The sequence below is a fragment of the Strix uralensis genome, chromosome 12, assembly GCF_047716275.1.
Source record: "Strix uralensis isolate ZFMK-TIS-50842 chromosome 12, bStrUra1, whole genome shotgun sequence".
Classification (NCBI taxonomy): domain Eukaryota; kingdom Metazoa; phylum Chordata; class Aves; order Strigiformes; family Strigidae; genus Strix; species Strix uralensis.
This window is the reverse complement of record NC_133983.1, coordinates 21489325-21505329: the sequence shown is the minus strand read 5'-3', so window position 1 is coordinate 21505329 and position 16005 is coordinate 21489325. Positions and strand designations below refer to the sequence as shown.

The window sequence follows — 16005 nt, the reverse complement described above, 5'->3', positions numbered from 1 at the left end:
GTCAGTGTGTCCAGTGTTTTCACTACAATTTTAATACAAGAACAGCTATTTCAACGTGAATTTCTGTTGAAAAAAAGATCTAAAAGACACTGTGAATGCTCGTATTTCTATTGAGACTCTAAAATATAAGCCAGACCAAACATCCAGCACCTCATTTGAACACCCATTTCTTCCAAACCCCGTAATTGAACACTGGGTTGTCAGTGAAGAAGTTAAAACCATCTGCAGTAAAACCCAAAAAATGAATGACTAGCAAAACAAAATCTATGTGGTAAATCATGATGAGCTTGCACTGCAGATGTTTCTTTTACATGGAAGACAACTGGAGAAATAAATGTTCTCTAACATTCCTACTGGCTATACAAGGCAGACAAATTTCAGCTATCCACCTTTAGCTCTTCAAAGAAAAAGGTCCATCCTTTCTTTATCTAACCATATTCTCATTTGGGAGTATTTAGAAAACTTACAGATACAGAAATGAATGTCAGAGAGAACACCTACGGCTCAAGAGCCTCTTTCCATCCTGGCCTATTGAAAGAAGTTATGAACACTGTACACAAAATTTCCATCTGAGCAATCCATGCACACCAGAGATGATGTTCTTTACCAATGCACACCATAACAAGCAACGCAATACCTTAGTGTGGAAAAAGTTTAATTTGTTACCCTACATCACAAGTTCTCAAACCATAACGCCAAAAGCATGCTTTTCTTCCTATGAAGTATTTTTCTATTGCAATTATTACTATTATATATTGTGTTATTTGAAAAGTAAGATAAAAATATTTGTAGAGCTGCGTGAGAATACAGAATAAAATGTCCCAGCACTTAAAGTGACGGAGAATCAGTATGTAAAGACCAGCTAAAATCTATTTTACTCATAATAGTATGTATTATTACTACAGCTCATCCTGTTAATTTAATATACACGCCAGTAAAATCTCTAACCAATTACTACACCAACTCAGAAAGCAAATATTTACAGGCATGGTTTTAAGAGTTAGTTCTCTTCCTTTCAGTGTATGTGTTCAAGTGTAGTATGTTTTCTGCTGCAGGACACTTTGAAAAGGTTAGTACATCTCTTGTTAACATAAGTAATAATATTCAAGTAACTATTTGTAAAGCAAAAGCTGTATAAAAACCCTTTTAAAAAGTTTAGTATTTGACTGTAAAAAGGGGTCAACAGAACACACCTCTTGTTTGGTTTTTGTGGTATAACCCTGGACAGACTCTCTTGCCACCAAACTTTCCAAAGCATCCTGAACTGTGCGTATCTTGTCTGACTGGATATCCAGTTGCAGAGTGAAGAAAGGTTGCAGTGTAGCAGACTCCTTAGAACTCTGCTGGTAAACAACAGATCTATGGAAACACAGAAGTTAAAATGTAATAAAGCAGAGTGATTTTCAGCAATATAGAACCTTCAAGTAAGAAAGAACTGAAGTCTACTTTAGTAACTCAATTTATAGTTAATCCAAAACAACACAAACACAAAGGTTAGGCATAAGTTTCAACAATTTGCACTCACTTTACTGCAATTTAAATGATTTTCACCTCCACTTAGAGCATACCAAATGGGATTATATGTATTTTATTTATGCAGGGATTAAAACAGTTATTGGATAAGCATCAGAAGTTTAAAGAAAAATACTGAAATTTTTGATAATGCATTTAAAGATTCACCTCCGCACTCTTTGTATTAGAGTTTTGAAATTATGTTTTCCAAAAGATCTTCAGAAGTGCAAAATACTAGTGCTTATCTAACTGTACGTTCTACTGTAAAAGTTACAACTGATTCCAGATTCTCCAATAAAAATACACCGATTTTTTAGTCACTTCACTAAGACCAATTTCACAGTGATTTTAAACTGTTTGCTTAAATCTTGCCATAGGAAATATAAACTCTGCTCCATCCAAGACTGGCATTTCCTTTTCCTCCCATCATTTTCTGTGACCAGACTTTGTCCATGTACTCCTTTGTACATAAATTGGAGTCTTTCAGAAAACTGGCAGGAGTAATGACCTAGGGCAGGAGAACATGCTTCCTGGTTTTATTTTTGTTTGAAGTGTATTCAGTTGCAGACTTTAAGTAGCTAGGTTTGGTGATCATTGTTCAGTGCAATGAGACAGTACAATCTTCAGCCACAGCGTCACTGCACTAAGAGGACTCTTCCTGATTTTCATTTTTCTTAAACTTTGCTGAAAACTTAAAACCATCAAACATGGCACAAGAATTTTTTTTATTCTGAAAGCAGTATTTACATTAAAATGCTCTAGATGCTACAAAAATGTGGTTTTATACAGCCAAAGAAATAATTCACTTATTATATTGCTACACTTGTTGCAGTGCCTTACAAAGCTTGAAATTAGTAAGATAATTAACACAGTTCTAATCCACGTAGCCATGCTGAAATTTCTCTGGGTCATGTACGAAATGCCAATGCACAGGTTTAATGCCTGTACTGCAAGCTCCAAGAGTTCCTTTGACTCAGGCAAAGCCCTGAAGCACCAACAGAAAGCCAATGCAACTTTATATTGGCAAATATATATCCTTTAGAGGAAGTAGAGCGTATGAAAAACAGTAGCATCTTTATTTCATTTTAACACTTCCTCTTTGGCTATATTTAAGGACAAAACCCTCAACACATGGCAGGCGTAGTGTTTCAATAAACAAACCCTTCACTGTGTAAGTCCTGCTGCTTTTGGATCCACTTCCCAAACCCTTTTTAAGCTAACCATTATTTAGTGCAATAATCAACAGAAAAATGCTAACAACTCTAACTGTCTTCAAGTCCATGTATTAAAGATTTAATTAATAATACCAATTATATTCTGAAAAGATAACATATGGGAATTTTTTAATTATTAGAAATTAATGTGTAACATTTCTTCAAAACATTTTCTTCAAAAAGATATGCTTACATTGATTTGATAGCAAAACCTTTGCTGGACTATCATTTTCTAGAACTGTATCACTTAGTAGAATAATTACACATTTCAATTGGTTAAGGGAAAATGCAGCATTATCAATGAATAATTACTCCTGGGTCCTGTAACTCTAATCTTCTTACTCTACAGTAAGAATTTTTCAGGAAAATGGGCACTGCCCACTGCTACCCTGCCTAAACGACAACAATGTAATTGATGTATTTTCTTTTAAAATAACAGTGCACTTGAAGGGAAGTTCGTACTACTTACAGAAATATTTAGCAGACTTCTAACTGGCTTGTGAGCTAGCCTGCATAACAAATATCTGAAATCCACACAAGCTGAAAGTCAAAAGGGACTCTTGCACATGAACAAACCAGGTCCTAATAGAACTGTGTGTCTTTGTACTTATGCATTTAAGTCTCACATTGCTTAAGGAGGACTTTTTGGTATTTTTTTTTTCTTTTTTAAGCAGTTATGCCTAAATAGGCATTTAATAGACAATTAAAGCCTCAACAGGATAGCCTGAAGTTTCCCAAGCCAAAAGATGACCATTCAAACCACGTTTTCCTAGCTGCTTTTTCCATTTGATTTTTCCAATTTCTGATGCTTTCACTTAGTGGAATTCTACTGGCAATTCTGTATTCAATCCTTCCTATCTCCACCCTCAGAGGATGAAGCTTTCCAACATCACAACATGGGATACTGTTTCTGTGGTAAATTGTGTGACCTTGTTTGGAGGCTGAATAAAGTGGGTGTGGTGACAGCAGACAACAGATGTTGGATTGGACACTCTGGTTCTGCTGCTCAGCACATGTTTTTGCCTTTTTTCAGTATTACCTTTGCTTTATGTCATTTTCTGTGGACTTCCACATAAGACTATACTCTCTTGGTATTTTTAATTTAAAAACTAATGGAATCATGCAGAGGACTAAACAATTCTGACCACAATAAATATACTAATGGTATTAACAATACCTTGCGTACATGAACACAGAATTTCATCAATGCATACAAACATCTGTCTGACAATTTCTATGGAAAATATCTTTTTATTTGCCAGCTGTCTGACTCAAATCCCAGAAGAGTAATTTCAGTGCATGTCACAGGCAGAAGGCACTAGCCCACATTATTCACACCTCTAGACTGAATACCTGGCAACACAGGCAGTCAAGCACTAGCAATTAAGTGTCTGTCTCCAACTTAAAAATAATTCTTCAAGTCTAACATTTTTGTTTTGGAATATGTTTTTAGCAAGTGTTTACCTTGCTTTCATTTTAAATTACACATTTCTCCAAACAAGTCATGAGGCTTCCTTTCCAAAAAATATTCTTTCAGTATCTACTTTCTGCCTTCATCTGGTATCAGACCTGAATATAGGTAACATCCCACATTCTCTTCTTTCCTGTAACATCTTGCAGAATTTACATTTTCCAAACTTCTTTTGCCTTTAACATTTATTAACTATTATACATAACTTTCCTGCCTCTGGGAAGCATAAGTGTTTAAATAACAAAAAGTTTACAATTTGTTATTCTATTTCATTCTACTGACCAGATTTAACTCTTTGCAAATCTCACTATCCCTTAGCATCCTTATTTACAAAATGAGTCAAGAGTCCTCAGAGGTCACAAAAATAGGTAGTTCTAAAAGTTATTTGGAATTCTTCATACATTAATATACAAAGCACACATATTTCAAACACCTTCTCTATATGCAATTCAGGGCTTTTGTTCTCTAAACAGTCTATTCTTTTAAGATGTTTAAAAAGATTCAGACTCCACAATAAGTCACAGAATCATCTGATCGTTGATCAATCCCTAGATCATTCCAGTCCATCTTCTGAACTCTCTCTTGCATAACAAACGCTTCATGGTAGAATGTTCACCTGTCCTGGCCTGAACAAACTGTGTAACTGTCTCTTCCATCCAACCATCCAAAAATGGCAGAGGAAAAAGTTATCCGTAAAGGTAAAGCAGCCTACGGTCTCAGGAACTTTTATGGACAAGTACTATACCTTATATGACCACCAAAAATATCAGTAATTGGAGTCTGAACAAAGTCAGCCTGTCGAGTGACTGATGATTTGTTGCGAGGTCCCACTTGCTCCCATTCATCCTCACTGCCTTCCCCTTGTTCATCTTGCTCCTCTTCTTCATGAACAGTCTGAGCCTCTGGGCCATTGGAAACTGAGAGTTCTTAAAGTGAAGAAAAAAAAAAGGCATTGATTTTTTTACAAATAAAACATGTATACAGATAAAGAACTTGAAAAGAAAAAAACCCTATACAAATAATTTTCAGAGAAGTGTTTTCATAGATCATAGATTTGCGAAAGTAAATAAGAAAAAGTATACTCCAGGCTCACTCATAGTTGGACACATCCATGTATTAACAGAATGCAGCTGATGACTGTATGTAAACAGATGTAGTTTTCTAGCAAAGTTTGATATACTTTTAGTAGTAAATTTATGGGGTAGAAAAATTAGAAAGTCAAGAATTATTCCGGAAGCATAATTATGCCATTATTAAAAACAACTCCTTTTCTGCACAGGTATTTTACAGGGAACCCAAGGCTTAGCAAATATTTTCTTTGCAAGTGCCAGTCAGGAGGCTATAAACTGCACACAACTCAAGAACAAAATACGGAATTATCACTGTATCATAAAAAATTTACCCTACTAAAGAGAAATCAGATAACTAGTGATCTTGATTCTATACTTGGCTAAGACTAACAGTGTTTTGTTTCATTTTTAATAGGGGGCCCAAAGATAAAGCTAGTGTAAAATAAAGTTGCATTTACTCTGCATACAAATTCTAATACTTCTTCCAAAGAAAATTTTTCTCCAACTTCGTCAATACGAGTTTTAAAATAATTTAATATGTTCTGTTTTATATTAGATATAAATCAGCCATTAGCCTAGAAGTTTCCACTTCAAAAAAAGATCTTAACAGCGGTTTAAAGATCAGTGAAAAAACACATTGATGTATTTCTGAACTACCGTGGGGAGAGCCAAAACCCCAGTAAACAACTGACCTTGCAGGTATTATGAATGGCAGGCAAACATACCTACGCTTAAGACAAGACTAGTCAGCTTGAGTTAACCTGAAATAATGCTCAGATGAGCTCAATAAAAATTTGTAATACAGAAATTTGTTGTTTAGGAGGACCAGGTATATGACATTATTACTGTCATTCAGAGTATTTACAGAATGATAATGCTTTTCCAAATCACATCTAAATCCAAATACCCAGTAACACTTCAGATCCTATGTAAACTGACAGAATGGACTAATTTTATCCTTTGGATAGATTTTAACACAAGATTATTTGTTAAAAATTTGTTAAAAAGATGGCATTCTAACTCTACCTCAACATTATTCCAAACGTTACTCTGTATTGCAGAATCACCACAAGAAAATGAGAATATCTGAAAGAAATTAAGTTTGCTACCAAAAAAAAAATCCACTAACTTTCATTATGTGGAGAGAGAAGTTTCTTTAGGGTCAGCATTTCTTCATGTAGTCCATTAAGAATAAATCCCAAGTATTCTTCAGCATCCTCTTGCCTGCCCTGAATAAAATAGGTTTTTTTCAGTTACTTTATGACATTCTCATATTTTCATTTTATCAGAAGTTTTATAGTACTGAACATGTAGCTTTTTTCTATTAACTCAATTACAAACTACTCAGTCTAAGTTCTAAAGCTAAATAAAGTTTAAATTTTACTGTAACAACCCCTCATTTTTAACCAGTTCAAAAAGAGCCAACACATTAATTGGTAACCTGCTGTAAAGCAGCAAGTACACACATAAGCTTCACCTAGATACAGGCATTTCTGCATTCTTCTCAATACAAATTTGATGTATCATGTGAGTTGATTTTTTTTTTGCTATTTCTTTTAAAAGTAGTATTAAAAGTTGCTGTTAAACCACAGCCAAATCAAAATATGGTTTCAACAATTATATTTTCTTCAAACTGAAACTAAACCTGAAATAGTATTTTGAAGTATCAGTGCACAACCTTCGACCATTTCAAGCTGAATCCCAAGCAGAAATGAACTGCTCATTTCTTAAATATAAATCAGTAGGTATCTTTACAAAAAGAGATGTTCCATTCCAATTGTAATTTTTCCATTATTCTGACATATCAAACTGCCAAACTTAGAGAGATGTTAATTACAAGTCCCAAGACCATTTAGCTTCATTATAATGAGCTATCAACTGGCTGATTTTAGTGGTATTTAGGCACAGAACCTTATGTATGCCTTTACATTACTTTAACGACAGTGACTACCTTGCAATGCAATTATAAAAGTCAAAGATTTGTAAGTCACACCTTTTCTGACAGACTTGACTTTATAACCGTCAAAAGTCTATAAATGTATGTAGGTTCAAAGGCAGCTCCTGGTCGGATGTCTCTCACAATTTTATCACCTAAAGCTGCAAGGCAAAAGATAAGTACATATAATAACAATATATAGAAGCTTTTCTACACTATACCTTAACATTCTCTTCACACATCACTAGGATTTTGGAATCCAAAATTATTTTTTATTAATAGTTTTATTACAATTTTAGTGACTCAAGCTCAAAATTCATAAGATACAACTCTCCTATCCATAAACTTTTTTTCAAAACATCTTATGTCATCCTACATAGACTTACAGATTGGTCTGGAAAAGTTAGTACTTTTTATAGTCGGCACTCTGAAGCCTAACAAGAATACCCATAGCCATCATAAAAGAACAATTCTAGTTCTATTTAAATTTTTGTACTTCTTTTGTATTCAAAGAACACTTCCTTAAATCTTTTATATATTTGTAATTCTAGGAGATCATTTTTCCTCACTGCAGAATCAAAACCAAAAAAACAAACAAGAAACAGTTTGACTGAATATTCAACCTAATGGAAATACAAGGCCTCAGAAACTATATTTGAAAACTACACAATACAATAAAATGACCTAGAAGTATAATAAGTTGCATAAGACAGTAAGATTTGTTTTACAGAAACAAAACTTAGGCAGCAAACCACAGAAATGTCTGAACTGTTTGGAAATCACTGGAACAACCAGCTCCTCATGATATTTTCTTATAATGTTACATAAACACATTCCTGAAGCTGTTTTTTATTTCTATAAGTTTGTAATACAACAGATTTGGAGATTTAAAAAAAGAAAAAAGAAAAAATCAAAGCTACAAAATAATTTATTTGTATCAAAAAATGTTCTATTCCTCACTACAAAATCATCATTGATCCTAAATATATATTAGCAAGCATCATACACTTTTAAAGTTTTCACATGGAAATAGTGCCTAGGATGGGGAGGAATTAAAAGCAATGATAACATGCCTGCAGGCACTCTCTAACTGCTAGAGACACCTATTATGGCCCCATTTTGTTCTGAATGAATAAGTGTTTTGTATTTAAGGATGATAGAAACGAACAAGTTGACAAAACAAACGGCTGGAAATATGTAAGGAAGGAAGTGGAGTAAAATACAGTGAATATCAAATTATTTTGTTAGAAAGGGCATGTACTCAGAAGACATCTTGACGATTAAGCTAACCTTCAACAAAAACTATTCTTATTGCACTTGTACTTGGTCTAGCAAATAGAAGAAAAAGATATAAGGTGCAACACCTGTGATTTCTTGACATGAATCACTAATAAGGAAAAGCATAACGCTGACAGAAAAGCAAGAGCACACTTTTATTTATCAAGAAACCCCAGAAGTCCAGAGAGCCACGAAGGGGATCGAGCACTAGTATTTAAAGTCCTTAAGTACATCACACAAGGCAGATCCTTACCCCAAAGTCTTTTTATCATGGTTTTAAGACTTTTCTCCCCCTATTCCCACTCACCTTGTTTTGCTTTAGGAGGTACAGGCATATTAGTGAACTCATTCATTAAACGAACACTGAAACAGAATGGAAGGAACAACTAGACATGAGCAGCAAGTTAAGACTTTGAAGGACAAATCATAACATCAGATCACTGTCATTATCGACTGCCAATAAAAAAACAAAACTGAAGAATATCATAATGAAGTCTAAGTAATTTTCAGACATGAAAATTAACCCGATCATTGCTAATGAAACCAAGGTGTTAGGTTAGTTCCTGCAGCTGTCATGGTTCATTTTTGCATATTAAACACTATTTAAAACTGATATTCCTCAGGCAATGGGACGTATCTTCCTTGACTGGCAATTATAGAATACCAAGTTCATTATAAAAGCCATATATCACCAAAAACACACATTAAAAAAGACTTCTGGATACGTATCAGCTTTCAACAATTGCAGCAAACAAACCTTTGTTAGGTATTTCTGAATGAGCTTAAGTCAGATCACAGATTTTTATTACTTTTAACAAGCTACTTACAAACTGTCTATCATTGGTGTTGAGGTACACGGCCGCTGCGATTTTGAATACATTGGAATGGACTTCATTAAATGATACATTGGAGGGCAAGCAACCAAGGCTTGCAGGGTCTATGCAGTGGCATTAAGGAAATATTCAGAAAATGTAATTTGCATATTAACCAACTATTCAATTATATTTAAAATTATATGCAAAACAAAGCTAGCTCCTTATTATGTAGATCAATCCAATAACTAAATAGGAACAGATGAATGGACTTTTATCACATTAACTACTAATGCACAGAAGTTATACTAAAAAACCCCAGCATCTTGTAACATGCAGCAATTTCACTGACATTTTAATAATGTCAAAAACTAATTAAAACGGAAGGAAACAGTCTAGGTGCAGGAGAGAGAAAGAACTTTCATAGGAAAGACTATAAAATTAACAATTTGAAAGTTGGCAAGTGATAACATGCAACATGTTTTCTAAAGAGAACAGTAGTAGTCAGCTGACATGTCAAGTTAAAGGTGATGATTCACCCCCATAACCAAACCAAAAAACCCGCCATGATGTGAAACATTCTGCAATGTAAAGATGAGTTTGGAACAACCAGTAAAACTACAGTCTATGTTGGGAGAAAATACTTTAAAAACATTAAAAGCTGTGCTACTTGATGAGAACAATGAACAAAGTAAAAAGATTCTGGAGGGGCAGGGAAATGACAAAAAAGGCAGCGATCTCAACAGCTAGAGAGATATATTAACTTGACCCCTACAGTGTGCAAAACTTGAGTAACAAGTTTTAAGCCTGAAAAAAATCAGAGCTGATAACATACAATCAGATGAATGCAGAACTGGTTATTTAAGATAAAAGCTGAAGTTTAAAGCACAATCGCTGGTCTTAAAATAGGTTATTAGGTTCTGCAATGATCAGTCTTGAAACTGGTCTTAGTATTTTTTACTTGCAGTGAGCCACTACTAACAGAGGAGGTACAGATTAATAATAATTTTTAAATTAATATATAAAACTATCATAATACAGCAGTGAAGAAGGAAGATTTCTGTTACCCAAGATAAAAATTATTTTTACAGGGGAATACAATTCTAAAACATTAAAAGTGAGCTAATCTTCCATCCCGTTGTAAAGGATTAAACACTGCACTTACACAGATGATACAATAGCGACAGTCTGCTCAACAGAAAACCAAATGACCCACTTACCAAACTGCCAACAAAAAAGCCTAAGAGTAAGAATAGTTACTTCAAGTACAAAACAGAAATAACAACTTACGTTGATACAAAAAGAGTCGTGAGTAAACTTAACCAGAAATGACAAGAAGGTTTTTAGTCATGAGAAAGTTACAGTTCTGAAATATTTTGACAGAAGTAAGAGACAAATTGTGAACAGGATTGTACAACCAGCTGCAGGGAACCCTGGACACCGCGTTTAATGATCGTATAAATACCCCTGGATTCCTAAATGCCACCCTTAAACAATTTAACTACAGTAGTAGAATGTGGGAAGACAAACACTTTTATAAAATACTTACCAGAATAATCCAGAAAAACTTTTGACAGATATAACATACAAATTTTAACTTAAGTGTATTAATTTTTCCCAAGGTAAGGATACAGCATTGATGTAGCACCAGTTTCCTTTGTTGATCAGCCCTCGCGGTTGCAAAGACACTGGTTTATGTATTAGCCTTACATTTTCCAGTATTTCTGCAGAATGAGAAACAGTAAATTGAGCATCAACAAAATGCACATGTAGCCATCAAAACAAATATCTGTTGATGCATTACAAACGAATGAAAATCAATTAATAAGATTCCCAGAAACTTCAGCAAATCATTTTCGCCCCATTGAAACACTGCTCATACTTCAAAACAGGCACATTTCTTCAACTGAAGACATCCAGGAATTTCTATCAGGAAGATGCTGGTACAAGAACTATCATTGTAATTTCAAAACTGAGAAGACCTGTTTGTTTTTATGTTTTCCTAAAATCAGATACTTTTATTTATATACAGAAAGACATATATAAGTATAAAATCCCATTAGCTGCAATCCCTTGCCACCAATTTAGGAAGTATTTCCCAAATTATTCTGCTCTGAAGAGAGATGAAGTTGATGTAGCAATCTCAGCTTACAAGTTTCAACATGCACTATCTTACAACAAAAATATCTTAGTGCAAACACGACAGAGAGATGTTAACATGGTCTTCTGAACAGTGTGTTTTATTTACTGGTTTAAGACTTCCAAAATCTACAAGATAACAGGCTTACATAATATTATGCCTACTGTTTTCCTGCCTTTAAAAACTTCAGCAATGGCCCAAGTTTAAAAATTAGAAACCACTGCACATACATAAGTCTGTCTCAGTTATGAAACTGAGAGCAACAGGGGGAGTTTTTCCAGGAAGTCTGACCTGTTATTTAGGTACCTAAATGAAAACTGTTTAAGGAAAATATTGGATCTGGTATATTTTAAATTTGTGAATGAATGTCAAGACGTATACAAGACAGAATAAAAAGAATAAAAAATGCAAATAAACATAACAATTGTCTACCATGGAGACTACTTATTTTTATAATAAATGTGAGGGCCTCTAAAGCCCTTATATGCTACATTGCATAAACTTGAACAAGTCTGAGCTGTTGACTAGAAGGACTATCTAAACAGACAAAGTAACATGACAAGTGGAAAAGCAGAGGCCCAAAGCCATAACTAAGCAGAGGAAGTGGCAGAACTGCAAACAAAATCCATGTCCTTCTACTTCCAAACTTTACCTGTAAGATCCTATTTCCTGCTGACACCACCAGTTCTAACCAAATAAAAACATGCCAAAAAATATAAACTATTTAAATCAGTATTCTATTACATAAAAGAACCTGACACCTGAAAGGGCAGACAGCAAAAAGATGTAAAAGGGAAGACATTAACACCTAGCACAGATGCAGATGAAAATTATTTTGTGTTAAAATATGTGTTATTATATTATTAATGCTCAAACATTTCAGAATATATTGTTAAAGCAGCAAAGTTTGAAACATGTTCTGCACACATACAATCTTTCTGTTAACTAAGCACTGTTGAAAATTAGGATAAAAATAATGAAAAAAGTATTTATGTTTATGCCTGTCAGTAACTTTTTATGTTAACTGTATTTTTCCCCATTTTTGTTTCATACTAAAAAATATTATTAGGACCTTTAGCATCCTCTTGTGGTCATAAAACTGCTTTGTAAACAATGTCTAAAGCAATTACAGTGAGTTTTCTTTCTTTTAACATAATTAGTTTTGTGTACAGCAATTACATTCAATACCACATTTTCATCTAACATTTACAAAATAACTAAACGAACTTTTACAAGAGTACCAGAAAAAAAATGCACTTACAACCATGAGAAAACTTTCTTAAAATTTCAAAACCTGTTATAAAGCACACACCATTAACCAGAAATAGTTCACATTCCCTTTGGAAGATACTGACTTGTGAAACACAGCCTTGATTTCAAAACATACCTAGAACAGTATTATCATCTTTAGAAATTTCTGTTGGTAAACAGAAAACATTTTGCTGAAGTTCATTCACCAGGTGGTGTTATTACAAATTTTTAAAAAACGCAAACCAGTAACTGCCTAATCAATGCAAGTCCAAAGTTTATCACAAGAGAAACCATGTGGATATGGTCTCCAAGCAGAAGAGAGACGTGTTACAAGTTCACAATTTAACACTTCGCTTGAGACCATTATTTGGCAAATATTATTTATATCACTCAGATCTTTCTTCAAATCTGAACAATGATAAAAAAATGCCAGGACAACACTGCTGAATAACCCTACACAAAATCAGTTTCTGCAAGAATGCTGATAGCACAATGGGCTAAATTTCTGAAGTTTATAAAAAAACTCCAAACCTCACATGACTCCATTCCACAATTACTTGCTCCAGCACTTACCTAGTTTTATCAATAAGAAAAAATTTTCTACTATGTAACACTGAAACATCTTTGTTACAAATTAAATTACGTTGTTCTTGTCTTGTTGGCTAGTCTTGGGACAGCAGTGAATCGCCATTTTTTTTATGAATTTGTTTTACGTATCTGAAGTTACATCCATGATCACTCCAACAATCTCATCTGAGACAAAGTAAATCCAAAATCTCCACTTCCGCTGAAAAAGTATGGTTTTCAAATCTTCTGTTTTTGCTGCTGCACTATTACAACTTCCTTGAGAAGTAATGCCCAAAGACTGGCAACAACAACAGAATTATAGTTATCTTCCAACTCTTCCATGTATATTGGTACTAACACACACTGGAAAAAAACCTGTCTTCAGCTTTAGTAAGGACCCTTTACTACAACTTTACTAAGGACCTAGAACTTCCAGATCCTTTTATTCTCTAATATTATTACCAACCATTTGTTCTTCATACTGTATGCTTGCATTTGATTTCTGTTCTGGTATATCCTTCCATACTTGCATTTACTGGATTCCCTTCCTTCTAATTTAAAATCATTCCAGATTTAGTCAGACCTTAAATGTTTGCGTTCGATTCATCTGAAATCCTGCCTTTTGTAAGCAAATTTTACGTGCACTGTTAATTCCATCATCCACAATGAAAACGCTGCAGAAAAAAAAAAAAGATTCAGAAAACCTTTTTTAGACTCTTCCTTGAAATTCTTCCTAAAGTTACCAAGGACAGTTAAAAGACTACTCCGAATTGCTAGTATTCCAATTACTTATATCCCTCGCTTACTTAGAACATTACATAAGGCATTATTAACTATTATCAGGTTATGCATCAGAACATAACTGTGAAACGTGGCAAGTGAAGCCTGAAAGTCACTTTTTTACTAATATGGACCATTTGTAACCTTACTATCCCTTAGAAATTAATTACTAAAATGTTTGTCCTAGCATCTAAATTAGGCTAAGGTGTATAATTAGTACAGTTGTCCCTTTCTAAACATGCAAGTGCTGTAGCTGCGCTTCTCTACCATTCTGATGTTATCTGCCTCGAGTTTTGCAAAATAAATATCAATGGTTCCCAGTTTGCTTCAGAAGTTCCTTTAACTTGTTCACTAGTTTTGCCAGTAAAGCTTCTCAACCTTAGCCACTTGCTAAAATTAACTTCAGTATTTTTTTTCTCATCAAGATTAACATTAAATTTGTTTGTTTTCTTTATTTTCTACTCCTATCTTCATATTTCCTTATCTTGTGTAGCTTTCATTTAATTTGAGGACTAAGAAACCACAGACTTTTTTTGCAGGTTAAATCAAGTAGCATTAAACTATCTTCAAGGTTCCTGGGAATCATTAACCTCCCTTGTGAAATTAAGGCACAAACCAGCAAGTTGTCCCTGGAAAAGTAACTTCTCTTCTTGTGTCTTGAGCACCTGTTCTAAATAAAAACTGTACAGAAGGGGCTCAGAGCACCAACATTGTCAGGATATTTGCTAATTTTGCTTGCTAAACTTGAGATGCTTTAGGTCTAGATTTTACTTGTGTTTAGCACCCTATGGCACTTATGGTCAAAAATTCATTCTCATTGGCATGAGTTGAAACTGGTGAATTCCCAGCAAATCCAACAGGATCTCAACTTGGCCACACAGAAAAAAGGAACACAATCAGCAGCTACCTATGAAAAACATACAGGATTGCTACATACCCTTATTCAGTGATGTTCACCTTGGCAGAAGATTTGAAATGAAATACGTATGGACAGAGCAAATGATCTGACTGAAAATCATAAATTGAAACCCGTGTAATGTGTTTGAGTGTGAGTGTATGAACAAAGCACTAATGTATCTATTTTTCCAAACAGGACAGAGAACATTAAGAAAACAGACAGTGAAGAAAGTCACCTTATTCCACAGAGCAAAGCACTGACTACACGGCATTCAGATCTTCAGGTAAACATTTTATACCAAAATCAGCAGCATCTGAATTACAGGAATTGCATCAACAGAACTCCTACCTAAATCAGCTAAACTGAGAAGATTAATTCTTTTTCACTGGAAAAGGATCTATACTCAAGACTACTCCTCTGCAAAAATAGATAGCTGATAGTGAAGGTGCAGAAGAAAACTTTATCAAAATTATATTGCTATTTTAATGCACTAAGAGACAAAACAAAAAGCTCTGCTCCCACCTGGTGGCAAGAAATAGTACAGAAACAGTAAAAGTCTAGAAAGTTAACTTAAAAGCTGAAGCAACTAGGACAAGATTAAAAAAAACCTTTTGCACCTACAGCAAGCAGTTCCAGCTTTACAGTTGTCACAAAACAGTTTTAAATTAAAATTCATTATCAAACAATAGCTTAATTTCAGAGTACAACATACTCCACGTGGATGGGTTCATACAAACCATAATCACCTGCTTATATATATTTAATACAGTCAACTGCGTTTGTGACACCTAAGTGAAAAATACACAGAAATATAAATTATTCTGACAGTTATCTTCTCAACAGACAATTTTAAGTAATGAAACCATTACTGAGTAAGGAGGGGATGAGAGGAAGGCATATACTTCTAGGTATTCTGAACAGAAATGTCCATCAGCTTCTGGTTAGAGTAAAAAACTTGAAGCTGTCACATACAAAACAAAACACCACTGTACTTGCAAATTAGCCTGTAGCATACATAGCAGGATTTTGCATAAGTCTTTTCATATAGAGGCTACTTCTCAGATTTAAAGTAATTA

General features: G+C 34.1%; 1 protein-coding gene across 2 annotated transcripts in view; it reads right to left on the bottom strand.

Moving 5' to 3' along the window:
• The window catches only part of USP10 (ubiquitin specific peptidase 10), a 54686-nt gene that overhangs the window by 7932 nt on the left and 30749 nt on the right, over positions 1-16005 (bottom strand). For both annotated transcript variants that reach the window (XM_074881141.1, XM_074881142.1), the window contains exons 5-11: positions 10926-11017; positions 9309-9418; positions 8789-8844; positions 7261-7364; positions 6397-6496; positions 4943-5123; positions 1194-1359 (exon numbers count right to left, since the gene is read on the bottom strand). In XM_074881141.1, the coding sequence (XP_074737242.1) occupies positions 1194-1359; positions 4943-5123; positions 6397-6496; positions 7261-7364; positions 8789-8844; positions 9309-9418; positions 10926-11017 (809 nt within the window). The remainder of the gene's footprint in view (positions 1-1193; positions 1360-4942; positions 5124-6396; positions 6497-7260; positions 7365-8788; positions 8845-9308; positions 9419-10925; positions 11018-16005) is intronic.